General features: G+C 36.6%; 1 protein-coding gene across 1 annotated transcript in view; it reads left to right on the top strand.

Moving 5' to 3' along the window:
- Nucleotides 1-16,111, top strand: part of anks1b (ankyrin repeat and sterile alpha motif domain containing 1B) — a 183,630-nt gene that overhangs the window by 107,544 nt on the left and 59,975 nt on the right. The window contains exon 12 of the mRNA XM_016534846.1: nt 6,131-6,305. Within this exon, the coding sequence (XP_016390332.1) occupies nt 6,131-6,305 (175 nt within the window). The remainder of the gene's footprint in view (nt 1-6,130; nt 6,306-16,111) is intronic.

Below are 16,111 nucleotides of genomic sequence, written 5' to 3'. Positions count from 1 at the left end.
AATGAATCAACTGTTTAAATGATTCGGTTCAGTCGCAATGACTCACTTAACAGTGACTTGCTGCCACCTACTGGCGGTTTTAATTTCACATTTAAGGTACCTTTTCATTTTTTAAATAATTTCAAACATCAGTTTTTAATGTTTTATGTTTAAAATATCAAAACATTATTTATGCATTTGTAATTGCAGATTAAAGTATTTAATGTTCCTCAGGGCTGCATTAAACAGTGTGTAAATGCATCTAAATGACACTTCTAATGCAGCTTCTGTTTCTCCTCTGCATTGCAAAGATCAATTTTGTTGATACTGATTTAATTTGCTTGGTAACAACCCAAATGCAAGAATTTGACTCAAAAGATGGTGCACACTTTTAGAAAAAAATGGCTTAAAGGTAAAAATGCCCATAAAACTTGTTGGAAATGATTAATTTCTATCACTGCTGTGCACTGACCGCACAGAGTCAGCTGTCCACGGTAGTCCTTAAGATATCAGCACAGTTACACACTCAGCAAAAGATTGTTTAATTATCGTTATAGATAAAATCCCAAAATATTATCGAGGTATCATTTTTTGTCAATATCGCACACCCCTAATTTATGTTATTTAATTTATATAATAATTAATTGATAATAATTGTTTAAATTAATATAATAATTAATACTTCTGACTCATCCATTTTCTTAACAATGGCTTAAAGGCTGAAATGTAAAGTTTATCATTTTATAAAACTTTGTTTTTGTGAAAACTTGTATCTGAACTGTAAATTATGCTTTTTACAGTAATTTTACAGTTTAATATGGTACTACATTGCCCTACCCCGCTCATATGGTATTAATTTTATTTGTGCAGGTCTTAAAAAAGGTCTTAAAAAGTCTTAAATTTGAGCTTAAAAATCCTGCAGAAACCCTGATTCAAGAGTCTGATTCTGTATGTTCTTCAGTAAAAATAATAATTATTGAGCGGGGAAATAAATATGATTTAAGTTTACATTTTATTTTTTTTCTTTTGTGTGTGTGTTTGTGTTTTAGCATTTTAATTAAGTTAGATTTTCTTTATTATAATTAAATAAATTACGTCACCTTGACAAGTTTGTTGAAGCCCCTGGTTGAGAACCACTGCGTTACTGTAATATCAAAAAGCATATTAATAGATATTTTGCGATATTTATATAGAAGCAATATTAATAGGTTCACTACAATTTTATTTACTGTAATTTCTCAATTTGTAGAAACAATAAAAATATATTTAAGATTATATTCAATCATATTATATTGGTAACACTTTATTTTGATAGTCCACTTTAGAAATCCAACTAACAGTAAGTAACTTTGCATCTACATGTGAACTAGCAGTCATTAGAGTATTAGTGGTCTGTCTGCTTAATATCTTCTAACACTTTATTTTGATGGGTCCACAACATACAACATACTGACTATATGTCAACTTATTCTACTAACCCTAAACCTAACCTAACAGTCTACTCTGAGAGTTAGTAGACATGTAGTTGCAAATTAATGAGAATTAGTTGACATGTAGTTGCAAAATTACTTATAAGTAATAGAATGTCTAAAGTGGACTATCAAAATAAAGTGTAACCATTATATTTTTAATGTATTTTAAGCCCATATTATGACAGTGTTGCACATTATGGTAATGAGAATTGGATTTGAACACGTTCTTGACAAGTGTCATCCATGTAGATCAACAGTATGTGTCACTCAATGTGATTGTATTTCCCAAACCAGATGAGCATATAAAATCAAGGAATCAAGGATTCTCCATAATTATAAATTCTCGCTCTGAGATTTGAGCTGAATGTGATCTGCATATGCATTGACAGTACTGCATTCCTGAATGCCCCACTGGGAGGTGAAACAGTCGCGTTAGTGGCATTTATTGCCCCGTGATCCCAGAGCCCACTGAATAATTATCATAATTACCATCCATAAATTAGCGCACAATTTCTCACTCTGCACTCGCTTTCCGAATAATGGGCCAGCGTAATCAATGTGGTATTAGTGAGCTAACGCGCAGCCAAAGTAAGTGAAGCAGGTGTGCATCCTGTTCCTCCTCTCTGATCTTCACCTTGGGGAGAGGGTGAGTGTGAGACTGCTGTACAACATTATTAGAGGAGACAGTGGGTGTGCTTGATGAACAGGCATGTTTTGTTTTTTAATTTAACTACAGTCAGCCATGACAGACTCATTAGGAGTTCATGGTGTGAGACTGCAAGTGTGTGAGTAACAGGTTCATTAGCAGCAGTTCCTGACACCAAGGTGTGTTTGACAACAAAATGAAAACTGCCTGAATTTGCAGATTTGGGCAAAACTGTGGCGGATGTGCTTAGTCAAATACAAACCATTTGCTTAACTGTCTTTTTCACCTCTTTTCCAACAGACAAGGAACATTAAGTGCTGCAGAGTTTTTTAAAAGTCATTCAGATCGCATTGAAAAGCAGTAATAGAGAGTAAGGTTTCTAAATAAAGTATACACAAAATCAAAAACAAGTCAAATATCTGCTTGGTAAAATAATAGCATCAGTATTTTCAATAATTGCTGGGATGGGATATATAGACAATGCTGAATAGGACGTTCCAGAATCACACATGATTCTTAATATTAAATGAAGATCCGCCAATGCCAGAGTGCAGTATCATATCAGTATCAGAGTGCATATTTTATTAAAGGGGTGGTTGATTGTTTTTTTTATAGGCTTGATTGTGTTTATGGGGTGCAGTCTAACATGTATTAATGATTCGTTTGTTAAAAAACGCATTATTTTTCACATAATTTACCTTTATTCCACACGGCTCTGCCCCTTCTTCTCTGAATGCGCTGATCATTTCCTGCTTTTATGAAGCCCCTCCCTCAGAAATACACGATGGGCTCTGATTGATTAGCTGGCCCAGTGTGTTGTGATTGGCTAAACCGCCTCTAGCGTGCGTCTAAACGTGCCGCCCCTCAACATAGCGGCATGTGCTCTGGTTGTATTGTAAACAATGACGTGTCTATATTGCTTATCAATTCGAGCCCGATTGAGACGCAGAGGACGGGGTTTATGTCAAATTCTGGGTTCTTGACGTAACGGATCTGGGAAGTAACTCGTTGTAGTCCCTTACCAGTCGTTTTTGTAGGCATTAAACTGCCAGAATTTTAAAAGACGATATCTCCGTTTGCATTGAACTTTCAGCTTCGTAACTTTGCAGATATTGTTTATGATCAAACAGCAACATTACACACTAACTAACATTAAAAAAGTGAAATCGCAATCAACCACCCCTTTAAACTGTGCTGGTTTAAGCTCTCTAAGGAAATTATATTACTCCTAAATACATTTTCTTTTTATAATATTTCCACATGAAAATAGCAAAGGAAGCTGGTAGGGTGTTAAAACACCAACCAACCAACAGTATGCTAATACTAACACTAGTAATAATGATTATTATTTTTTATTATTTATATTATTATTTATTATTTATATACTTTGCATAAAATGAGCAAATACAAACAGATGAGGATCAAACCAAGAAAAAAACAGAACATAGTTAGAAATAGTTGCACAAATAGGAGAGCAAAATACAAGCAGAGGGAGCCAATGCAAAACAAAATTGCAGAATCAAATTTAAAACATAAGCAAAGAAGAAACTAAGCATAATTGTATGTTAAGAAACTTTTGTATATTAACACACAGGTCATGTCCTCCAAAAGGTTGATGTTTCCCATATCTGAATATTTAACCAAACTGAGAGGTAAGAATAAAGATAAATTGTTCAATACTGAGCTAGTCTGAGTGAGCATATGAGGCCAAAAACATCTTTGAGAATTGTATTGTCAAAGGAAACAGCTGTCAGGGAGGTGAAGAGTTATAAATTGGCCGGAGGCCGTAAGAGGTAAGCAGCAGTCATATTATACTTTATTAGACATGGACAGAAGAAAGAAACTTGATTTAAGGGTGGATGAAGCATGTATGGTAAAGAGCTTTTGATTTAAACTGATTTATTATGCATGAAAGTTGGTTTTTGTATATAGCATAGACAACAGTTATACCTGCTTTCACCCTCTTTTTACTTCAGTCTTCTTTGCTTTTTCTCCAAAACCATCTTTTTCAAATTCTCTCAGATTTTCTCCTTTTAGTATTTCAGTATTCTTTTTTTTTCATCTGTGTTTTGAAGTGGTGCCAGGTTTCTGCCAAGTGCGTGCGTGTGTGAAATTAAGTCACTTAAATCAGAGACATTTTTCTCATGCAAATGAATTAATTTGGCATTTTGGACACCTGTGATGCAACAGGAAGTGAAGATGATGCTTATGTAAGGCTTCCTGTGGTTATACAACTGCTTGACTCTGCACATAGTCATCTCTTTTTGTTGTTTTCTCTCCCTGTCTCGCTCTGTCTCTCCCTCTTGCTGAGCAATATGTATCTCACATCCATTCCATCTCCTACTTGCAGGCTTTTTCAAAACTTTCTTTTCTCCTGCAGACAAACTCTGTTGCGTAGTGCATTTGATTTTTGTTGGGATGTCTTTGCAGAGGTTGTTAGTAAAGGAATGCCTCAGAATAGCATACAAACTTGAGGATGGGATCTATTGATTTGAGCCAGTAATCTACTATGCAGGTCATCTAGCATGTGCACAGCAAAATGCTATCAACCAGACAGAACACCTTAGCAACTGTGTAGCAACAAATCCACCTCATTTTCGCATTGTTGCTGTGAGTTTTGTATGGGCACCATGGGCAAAAAAGGGGTAACACTTTATTTTAAGGACCAATTCTCACAATTAACTAGCTGCTTATAGCATGCATATTACTAGCATATTGACTGTTTATTAGTACTTATAAAGCACATATTAATGCCTTATTTTTTATTTTTAGATGCCTTAATCATACCTCATACCTAAATTTAACAACTATCTTACTAACTATTAATAAGCAGCAACTTAAGAGTTTGAGGCAAAAGTTGTAGTTAATAGTGAATATGTGTTCCCTAATTTAAAGTGTTACCAAAAAAGGGGTTACGATGAATTCCAAGTCATTTATGAAAACCCATTTTTGGCAAATAAATAAATAAAAATAAAAAATAAATTAATTTATAAAAAAAAGTTTTCACTTTGTTTCCCATAATTATGCCTCGCAATTAATTTTATTGCGACTATTTTACGTAATTGTGACTATGGCAACTATTTTTTATAAGTGCAACTTTCTTACAGTTGCAACTATTTCTCATAATTGTGAATTTATATCTCACAATTTGTCTTTATATTTCGCAGTTTCGAATTTATATCTCATAAATGTGACTTTATATCTTTTAATTGCAACTTTATACCGCAAAATGTTATATTTCACAATTGCGACTATTTCTTATTAATGCAACTTCTTTACTCCTAACTTCAATTTTATATCTTACAAATTTGACTTTATTTTTTGTATTTGCGACTTTCTCACAACTGCAACTCTTTCTCGTAATTGTGACTTTCTCACAATTTGCGACTATTTCTCGAAATTGTGAATTTATCTCACAATTTAACTTCATATATCTCACTTTTTTGACTATTTCTCGTAATTGAGACTTTCTATACCACAAAATGTGATGCTATATCTCTCAATTGCAACTATTACTAATAACTGCAATATCACATCTCAAATCTCACAATGTGACTTTATATCTCATAGTGTGAATTTATATATTTTAAACTTTAGCACACTTACCTACCTAAGTTAGAAATGGGTTTCCATTTTATTTTTGTTTAAAAACAAGTTTGATAAAATTCTGGTGAATCTTAAACATGAACATTGCTCAGTGAAACATGACCACCCTCAGTCTGCTGCTCTTAATTTTCTGCACATTTATGCATTGTCGTTCATTTTCACAGTCCAGAAATGTGATACCACTCTTTTCTAGTGACTCCAGCAGCCAGTAATTGGTTATGTTGCACATCATTGCTTTCCACGTGGGCTACGGTGCCTCACAAAAGGCCTCCAATTTCCTCATTTTATTGAAGTGTAAATTCTACATTACAATTTAGATAGAATTACATAAGGATCTGTTGCAGCAGACTTGGCTAATATAAAATAGGCTTATAAAAGTCTCCTCTTTAAGTGACTGATGCTAACATTACACTCTTTCCTGTCATAGCCAAAGCAACGGACCTCACTGTCCTCCTCCCAGGACGTCCAGAAACCCCTGCAGAACCACAGCGGTGATCCTTCGGAGGTCAGTTCATCACTCGGCTACGCCAGCTTCAGCACCAGCCCTCCCATCAGCCCCGCCAACTGCTCCATCGGATCGGCCGAAGACTACAGCGTCACTGGTACGACCTTTCTTTAGCATTTAACTTCCTCTTGTTGTCTAGAGGACGAGATTTCTCAAATATAATCCCTTACGACAAATAAAAAAGACACGATTTGAGAAAACTGCTGACATGCAGTAAGAATATGGAGGTGTAAAAGTGTCGAGTGTCTGAGTGAACAAATAATGGTAGCTTTGGGATGCATTCGCTTTCTGTTCACAGGGATGCTGTTTCTATAGGCATTTCAGCCAATGAGATCACAAGCTGGATAAAACAACCCAACCCCCCTTACGTTTCTCATACAGACATGTTAATTTCAGCAGGAGGCCTCTCTCTTGATTGGCTCAGAGTGCTTGTGCCAACAACAGAGTGATTCCCGCTGCTTTGAGCAGCACTACTGTAAAAGTGTGACTAAATTACTCATCAAACCACCTTTTAATGGCTTGAACGGCGTTTTAAAGTGCCGCTCTGCTACTCGGCACTGTATGAAACCGGCATGTGGGAATGTCCTCAGTCTGAATTGTTGCACATAGAGAGGCCCGCTGCAGATGCACCATCTCAGCAGACGTCAGTGTTTTGGCACGGGCGGTTTCGCTGCCAAGGCCGCCACTTCCTGCCTGTCATTTCCTCAGCATCCACCTACGGCACTGCTGGCCGAGTGGGCTGTTGATGCTGTTTCCATGGCGATGCCATTCCTGGTGCTGAGGTGGGGTAGTCATGGTGACGCTGGTGTACTTCGCAGTCTGTTGGTTTGTACTAATGCTGCGCACATGCTTGTCTGGCACCCTGATCCCCTTACGCATGTGTTCAGAGAAAATGGGGAAAAGTAGGAAGGAGGGAGAGAGAGAATTTAATTTGAAGAGTTACTGCTTATTCACTTTTGCCAAATTTGCTGTTTTCAGTTTAGATACAGTCGGTAACAGTGGGGGATGTTGCAATATCTACCTTTGTTAAAAGTGTTTTTTCCCCCTTTTTTACTTTCCTCATTCAGTCAGGGAGCATCCAAAATGAACAGCCACCACTTTTTAGTAAGAGTTGTAGTTGGCAAGTAAAAAAAACAGTTATTTGTGAGTTGACCAGTAAAATATATTTTTAAAAAACAACTTTTTCCATTAGTAGTTTATCATGGAGCACCAAAGATGTTATTTTTCCTCCAGATTTGAAATAACTCTTGTTAAACAAATTGATATGAGAAACAAAATAATGATGTGTCTTGACGTTTTTGCGACAGGTACAGTTTCACGCAAAAATGGAGACTGACTCATCTCTGCAGTGAGTGACACAGTTACTTGCACTATTTGTCTCTAACATGCAAGGGAAAATTAGTTAAATAATAATTCAGGTATTCAGACAAATATTTTTTTACATATATATCCATATATGTGTGTGTATTTTATTTTATTATTTTGCACAGTGCTTTCTATGTCTGGTAAGAAAGATCTATTGCTGGTAAATTCACTCCCCATCGAAAACTGTGTCAAATTTTTCTACCATTTATTAAACTCAGTCACTCGTATAGATCCCAATGGGAGTCATTACCTTCATCTCTGTCGCTCCCGAAAACCTCTCCACCTGTGGATGTGTCACAGGAGGACCTGGCAAACCTTTAACCAAAGCCTCATTTGGCCTGTGAGTTACACGACTCTCCCTGGCCACATCACACACCATTCCCTCTGTACAAGACAATCGATCTCTTAAAGAAGGCAAACGGTGATAGATAGCGAAGGAAATGTCGCTGCAGCATACAAAACCCTTTTGGTGCTGCAGGGGAGTTTATATCTCTGTTTGCCAGGTCTCTACTGTGAAAGGGGCCTTTTCATCTCAGTCACTCTCCAGTCTAACAGGGGGCTTTTCAAATGGAGGGGTCCTCTGCTCTTCTCTTTGATGGCGGCTCCCTGACGGTCTGCCCTAATAAAGGTGTCCTGTGTCCCACCGTCGCAGGACTGTGTAATGGTGGCGTTTCATGGGGTTTTTGAGCTTGTTTCATCCGGTGGCGTTAAGTTCTGAGATTCTTTGCCTTGAACAGAAGCAGATTTTTGGGTTATCAACATTGAGATCTCATAGTACGTTCAGTCGATTCAGTATTTTTATTTAATTCTGCTGGCATACGAAGACAAAAAAGGGCCATCACAGGAATCACATGTTAGCATCTCCTCTGAGTCCAAGACATGAATTCCAAGCGCTGTTGCGATTGAAGTCGCGGATCAGAGTCAAAATCACAGTAAAGGCATTGAAGTCCTCTCTCTGCAGCTCCAGGAATAGATCTCACATTTTCATGCTTTCGTTCACCCCATCTTCTTTTTTTCCATCTTCCTCCTCCTCAATATTTATTAGCTTTATAAGGTCAATTGTATTGTTGCCTTGGCAACTAGTGTTGAGTGAGGAGCGCATTGTAGTTTCTTTGATGTGATCATAGGTGATGAAATGAAGTTCTGTCGTTTCCCTACAGTAGGTGCGAGAGAGATGGAGAGATAGACAGAGGCATGATGAGAGTGTGGAGAAGACAAGTTCTCATCGCTTTGGGTTACCAAAGGTGGTGTATTTTTATCCAGCTGCGCTTGGTGCAAGCGTTATTGATGTGGTGTTTTGTAATCGTGGAGAGAGATGAGTGAGATTGCAGCGCTGCGATGCGCAGAGGCCTTTCAGCTGCGAGATACAGTGAAGTTGTTCTCTTTTTGGTCCCAGGCATGATAACCTGCATCCTTAACCCCCACCCAACTGAAAAGTTAAGCTGTGATTTTCATCGTTGTTGGCAGAATTCAATATTAGAATATTTAAATTGCAATATTGTTTATAATTAATATTTGATTTTCTTTGCAAGCCTTTACTTATGACTTTGGAAATCGTAATTACCAAGGGATGAATTGGAATAAATTCTGATTATAATACAATTTATGCATTTTGCTATTTTTTGGACATTTTTGCAGATTGTGGAAAGCCTGAATGAATGAGTACAAACTGCTAAAGTAAATTATGATACAGTAACAATTACAGTAGCTTCCATGACATATACATGGATATACAGGTGCATCTCAAAAAATTTGAATATCATGAAAAAGTTCTTTTTTTTGTAACTTATTTCAAAAAGTGAAACTTTCATATATTCTAGATTCATTACATGTAAAGTAAAACATTTCAAAAGTTTTTTTGTTTTAATTTTGATGATTAGAGCTTACAGCTCATGAAAGTCAAAAATCCAGTATCTCAAAATATTTTTTTTGAGCACGATTCGTGTGGATTGCAAGTAGCTGAGAGTGCAAGCGGCGATTGCAAGTGACTTCGTGATTTAGTTTCTTTTTTCTTGTCTTCACCACCTGGATAATTGTGTAAAATGTTAAGAGATTCATTTTAATTAAATTAAATAAAAAATAAAAAAAGACTGCAAGTGACGTCACTCGCGGAAGTGCAGGTGTGTGAGAGTGCAAGTCTGAAAATGCAAGCGCATGTCTGCAGCCAGACCCTTCTCGAAAATTCAGCTTTACCATCACAGGAATAAATGACATTTTAAAATATATTACCATATAAAACATTTCATTTAAATTGTAATAATATTTTACAATATCACTGTTTTTAGCCTTGGTGAGCAAAAGAGACTTCTTCAAAAACATTAAAATGTCTTACCAACCCAAAACTAATAATGCAGTATCTTAAATATTTCTTCTGTATGTTGTCAGCCCTTTTAAAAATAATTCTGATGTATTTATTTTATTTCTTTATTATCACTGAAATAAATGAACTTTTCCACGACATTCTAATTTATTGAGATGCACCTGTAGATGTTGCCTATATGAGTTGATTGTCTCTCTTAATTGAAAGGTGGACTGTCCTGAGTGTCTTCCCGTCTTCTTCTGTACTGCCTCATAGAGTTCTTCAAACGTCTAAGAACTATAAACTGACCTGATGGCCACTTATGCTGGTCACTGTATTAATGGAGTGTTTTGGTGTGTGCCCATGCACTCATGCAAGCATTATTGTGCGCTCTACTCGTCTTTATGACTCAGTGTGCTAACGGGGCACCGTGGCATAATTAAACACCATCATTCCATTAAAGAGAGTTTGATTAGAGGATCTGTGTGTGTGTGTGTGTGTGTGTGTGTTCCCTGTAGTGCAGCCACCCACAGGGATTCAGAGATCACAGTCCTGTGTGTTGAGTGGTTAGATAAAAATTTATGTTTTTATTGTCCACCCATAAACACACACACAAATACATGTGCAATTACAACTGTATAAACACACACACACACACACGTATCATCTGAACAATTCTGGTTTCTAATGTAACACCAATCTAACATCACTCTTCTGACAGCATGCAGACCCCACAGCACTTGTCGATGCTGGTTGCCTGGGAGATCTGCAGTTTGAGACAAATGGTAAAGCTACAGCGAATTCAATATTTCATAATTGTTTATGATTCCTGTGGGCATATAGAGAGATACATGGCAATTCCGTATAAGAAAGGGTATATTGAATAGTATATGGTGCCGGTGCCGGTGCCGCCCATGAGAACTGAGAGACTGACAGACTCATAGACTGATTTGAATCCATGTGCATGTATATGTCGGGCAGCAGGCCCTTTAAGATGTTCGGTGATTGACAGGTCTGATATTGTTCTGTGGCTTTTAATATCTGAGAGTGAGTCAAAGACGAACAGCACAGAAAATGAAACAAGATTGTACCAGACGTGATGCTGAACCCTTGCCTGCAAACATAACCTAACTTACCCCAGCTGATGTAGCACTCTCGCTCATACACGCCTGCTTTATGACTGTCTGTAGGCTACACAAGCTCATTTTTTGTGCTAATTTATGTTAATGTCACTACAAGTTTTTTGGCTATTGGAATTTTATGCTAAATGCTTGAGTTGAGATGTTTGATAGCATCGCTATTACTATTGCTCTATTATTATTATTATTATTTTTTTTTTTTATAAAGTTTGACAGTTCAAAAGTTTGGGGTTGGTAAAAATTTTTAAATGCATTTGAAAGAAGTCTCACTGTCACCAGGGATGCATTTATTTGATCCAAAATACAGAAAAACAGTAATATTGTGAAATATTATTACAATTTAAAGTGTTGAATATATTTTAAAATGTACAGTAATTTATTAATGTGATGGCAAAGCTGAATTTTCAGCATCATTACTCCACTCTTCAGTGTCACATGATCCTTCAGAAATCATTCTAATATGCTGATTTGGTGCTTAAGAAACATTTCATATTATCACATTTTGAAAACAGTTGTGCTGCTTAGTATTTTTGTAGAAACTTATTTATTTTTTTAGGATCTTTGATGACTAGAAAGTTCAAAAGAACAGGATTTGTATGAAATAGATTTTTTGTTACTTTTGGTCAATTTTTTGTGAATAATTATAGTAAAAAAAAATATTTAAAAATGTCTTTAAAAAATCTGTTATGTTCCTTAAAATAGTTTTTAAAAAAAAGTCATAGATTTTATTTCAGTATTGCATAATTACTGTATCTTGCAGACCCTAAGTATAAGCAATAGTAATATTGATGTTTGCCTTAGCAAGCACTGAGAAGATTTTTCTCTGCACTATTAGAATATTACAGTCATATATTTATTTATTATTAAATGTAAAAAGCATTGGGTACAGATACATTTTTCTCTCATTCTCTCTCTCTCTGCGAGCTGCTGTAGGTCTGGCAGGATCTCTGGCCCTATTTTTGGCAGGAAATGGGTGCAGTTCAATACGGCGCAGTAAACATTTGTTAACAAGCAATTAAACATGTGGCCTTTAATCCCCTGGAAAAGACAGCCATCAGCTCAGAGTGTGTGTGTGTGTGTGTGTGTGTGTGTGTGTAAGAGGCTCAGCCTATTCTGCTCTTTTTCAACTGTTCTCCATTGTTACCTCCTCCTGTGTCTACAACCCCACCCTGATTATGAATTTCAGACTAATCTAAATAGATAACTTCAACACACAGTGAGCCACAAGTTCACATATGTCAGCTCACAAATACATACGTGCAGAATACTCATCTTTCAGTTTCTCTCCAAAGCTGTGACATGACAAAACATGACAGTGTGATCGAGTATGTGCACAGATGAGCGTGTGTGAGTGTGTGTGCACAGAAACATCACTGGAATGTTGTGTGGTGCAAAAGTGGCCCTATCAGATCTTTGAGAATGAAAAACTACATGTAAACGAAGGTGTGAGTGTGTGACCTCAGAGGTCGGAGCCTCATTCCTCACGAGATCCTTCTCCGGGAAAGTCCTGCTGGCTGTTTTGCTGCTTCATACCCGTCCTGCAAAGGTAAGAACGAGTGTGATAGAGGTTTTCAAGAAGGAGGTAGGTGGTGTAGCTTTATTGCAGTATGTGGTATTTTTAACCATGGATGGTTCTCCATGGAAATGTTTAATGGAGGGAGGGGAGATTCACAACTTTTTTAAGAATATCCACTCTTTTTAATTTAACCCCTGTCGGGGTTAAATTAATGTTCTCCTCCCTGCTGTTTACTGCATGTTCTGGAGGAACTCTTCGTGCTAGTGAGTCAGGAATACAGCAGTGTAAGCCCATCATCTTGACAAGACCCCCGTAAGTTGCTCTTACACCCCAGCCGTCTAGTCACCTGAAATCAAACTTCAGTCCTCATTTACTTTGCTTTCAAAACAGCAAGAGGTCCATATATGACTTGAGCTCTGTATTCTGAAAATCTCTCTCAAATCTCATTTGGGTTTAAGTATGTTAAATAGGATGTATCATTCTTGTATCATTCTTGTTGGAGTCATTCTTGATGTGTCAAGTTTGAATATGTGCAAGTGCAAATGAGAGTTAACCTTGTAAAGCCTGAAATAAAATAATAGTCCCTTTTTAAAAATTGTTTATTGAACCTTTAAACAACAATTTGCATGCATGTTGTCATATTTGATACATCAGACTTTTATGGCTCATATAGTATGATATAGCAGAATATAAATGCCTTAATATTGGCCACATAACTTCAAAGGCCAAAACTGTTAAAAGATATGTAATTTGCTGATATGTATATGCCCAAAAAGTAATGTGAATAAATGAGATCTTAATCTTTAACAGTATAACAGACTATTTACATAAAACTGCATATAAATATCAGTTGTCACTCCATATCTCCCAATAATATGTCTTAGTAAGATGATATTTAAATGTTTATAGTAATTTTAGGATTAAAGCTCTGTACTTTTTATTTTGGTCGGGTAATGCAATGCAATACAATGATAATTGAGATATGTATAAATAAACGTTTCACCTATTGTATCATATATGATACATTTTAAAATGATTTTTAATAAAAAAAATAATATTGTATGGATACTAAAGTAAACCTACAACAGAGTTTTCAGCAAAGTTCTGATCACAGGAAATCTGTATCAAATATGATACAGTAGGCTTTATAGTATTAAGATATATAGTAAACGAGTAATTTTCAATCTTTTCATCAGAGGCTATGTAATATTGGAGTAGCCTGGACTCCTTTTATGATACTTCTTTTGGAGTTTGGAACGTAATAAATTGTGACATAGTTTTAATTTTTTTGTGCAAAAATCCTTTTAAACCTGAGAAATTTGCCACAGCTGTTAGTCAATTGCTTTTTGCACCTGTTCTCTGCTTGTTTTGTTGAATACATGGCCTGTCAGTCCATCAAATTGAACGGGATGGATTTGTTTTTATCAGGGCATGATCTCTGCCCCACTGTTTTCGCCTCAAAGCTGGAGCTTCTCATATGCGTCTTCATAAATTACCACAAGTAACCCAAGCGATCTAATTACGTGGGAAGAGTTCAGACGCTGTGCTGCGGGATAGATTTCCTCCCGCTGACCCCGGATCAGCCTTTTGTACCCTGCATGAGCTTTTGATGCACTCTCTGCTGTGCTCAGATAAGACTTGAGCACTTCTGCTGAGATCTCTCTGATTCTTTGCCCTGTGGGTCAGTTCAGATGGCGCCGCAGTCAATCTGCAGTAGATCGCTTTCTTTCTGTCTGTCTGTCTGTCTGTCTGTCTTCTTACTTTCTCTGTTTCCTCTCTCCCTTCTGAAGGCCAAGAGCTTTGAGCCCATGATTTTAGGAAGCCACTGTGCTGTTTCCATGACTACCGGATGTCACCTGTTGCGGTTGCAGATGTAGATCTGACCTGAGAGGAATATGGAAAAAGCAACAGATAGTAGAAACTATAGAGGGGGACACACTAAAATACATCAATGCTCATTTTGGTTCATTTAATTCTATATTATACTATATAGTTAATCTAGTTTTTGTTTTATTTCATTTTACTTAATTTTATTTTATGTTATTTCACTTTTTTAATTTCATTTCATTTTACTTCATTTTATTTTATTGCATTTTATTTTATTTCATTTCATTTCATGATTTTATTTTATTTTTATTTATTTTATTTTATTAAGAAATTTCCAATCTTAGATCTCAAAGCACTTCAGACATTTTCAAAAATAACTGTGCAGATTCGATTTCTCAGAAAACGTTAAAGCCCACACACACAAAACAATCTCTTTCCCCTGATACCTCTCGTAGTTTGGTGACACATCTCTCTCAGTAATGGCAAAGATCTCGGAGCGCTCATACCTTTATATTACCCATACATTGTGCATTTTATTTGATCTGTTTCCCAGAAACTGAAGTGAACTTTCCATTATGGCTGTGTAGGTGTGCTGAGTGGTTTCTATACTGTAGATGGTTATCCACTTCTGCCTTGCTGTGAGTCTGGTGAACACACTCATTTTTTCTTTAACATGCAACTTCACTGTATGCTTTTATTTAGGCCGTTGTTGTTGTTTTTTTCATTTGAAGTCTTTTATTTGATGTTAAATTAATCAAATACTGTATGTTCTTAAACTATTTACACTGATATTAGACCTATTTCAGAATCAGTATTATGAGACTGTCGGCATCAAATTGTTGTTTTGGGAGGCTCATTTGCATATTTATTATGAGGTAAAGAGGGCAGAGGAAGTTTTAATGGAAAAATAGCGGAAATGAGATTGGAACAGTTGAGCCATGACACTTTCTTGCAATGTAAACACAGTGTCTGTAGACAGACGGATAGAGTCAACCTACCTTTTTTTTCTTTTGATCCTTTTCAGTGTGAGTTTTTCCTGCAGCGTGTTTGTATTTGGCTTCTCGCAGTTGACGGTCAAGACCTCTCTGTTTTGTATGCCAACCGCTGTTTTGTCTGAGATGGCAGTGACCTTTACGACTGTTATGATAGCTCATGTTGTTTCTGTCTCTCTCTCAATGGATGAACTCATCATGGCGTTAAACTTACGGTCCTTTCTCTCTAGATGATCAAAACTGACACGAGCCCTTTTGTACAACATTATCCTCTCTTTTCAGGGTCATAAGCGAATCTGGGACTTTAAAGGATTGTTTCAGTCATCATTTACTCACCCTCATATCGCTCCAAACCTGTATGACTTTCTTTCTTCCATGGGACATAAAAGAAGACATTTTTTAAAATGTACCAGTCACTCTTTTCCATGCTATTATGGAACTGGAGCTTTCAAACTTCAAAAGTGACCATAAAAGTGAATGGTGAGTGAATGATTCCAAAATTCTTGTTTTTTTGGTGAACTCTTCCTTTAAACTCATTTTGTTTGTGTGTGAGATTTCTACTCAATCTCATGGTGTCTCCACCTGTTTTGCTCTCCCTCAGCCTGCAGGAGTGTAATTTGATCTTTATCGGTTGAAAATGCTGTTTACACGAGCTGGAACACGGCACCAACGCTGGGAAAGGACGTTATGGGGGAGCATTGAGCTCTGATGTCTCCCTCCGAGTGTTATAGATACTGATATCCTGTTTAGCGTCATGTCTCTCCG

The sequence above is a fragment of the Sinocyclocheilus rhinocerous genome, unplaced genomic scaffold (genome assembly GCF_001515625.1).
Source record: "Sinocyclocheilus rhinocerous isolate Xijiao unplaced genomic scaffold, SAMN03320098_v1.1 scaffold153, whole genome shotgun sequence".
Lineage (NCBI taxonomy): Eukaryota > Metazoa > Chordata > Actinopteri > Cypriniformes > Cyprinidae > Sinocyclocheilus > Sinocyclocheilus rhinocerous.
The sequence above is the reverse complement of the archived record's forward strand: the minus strand, read 5'-3'. Positions and strand labels throughout refer to the sequence as shown.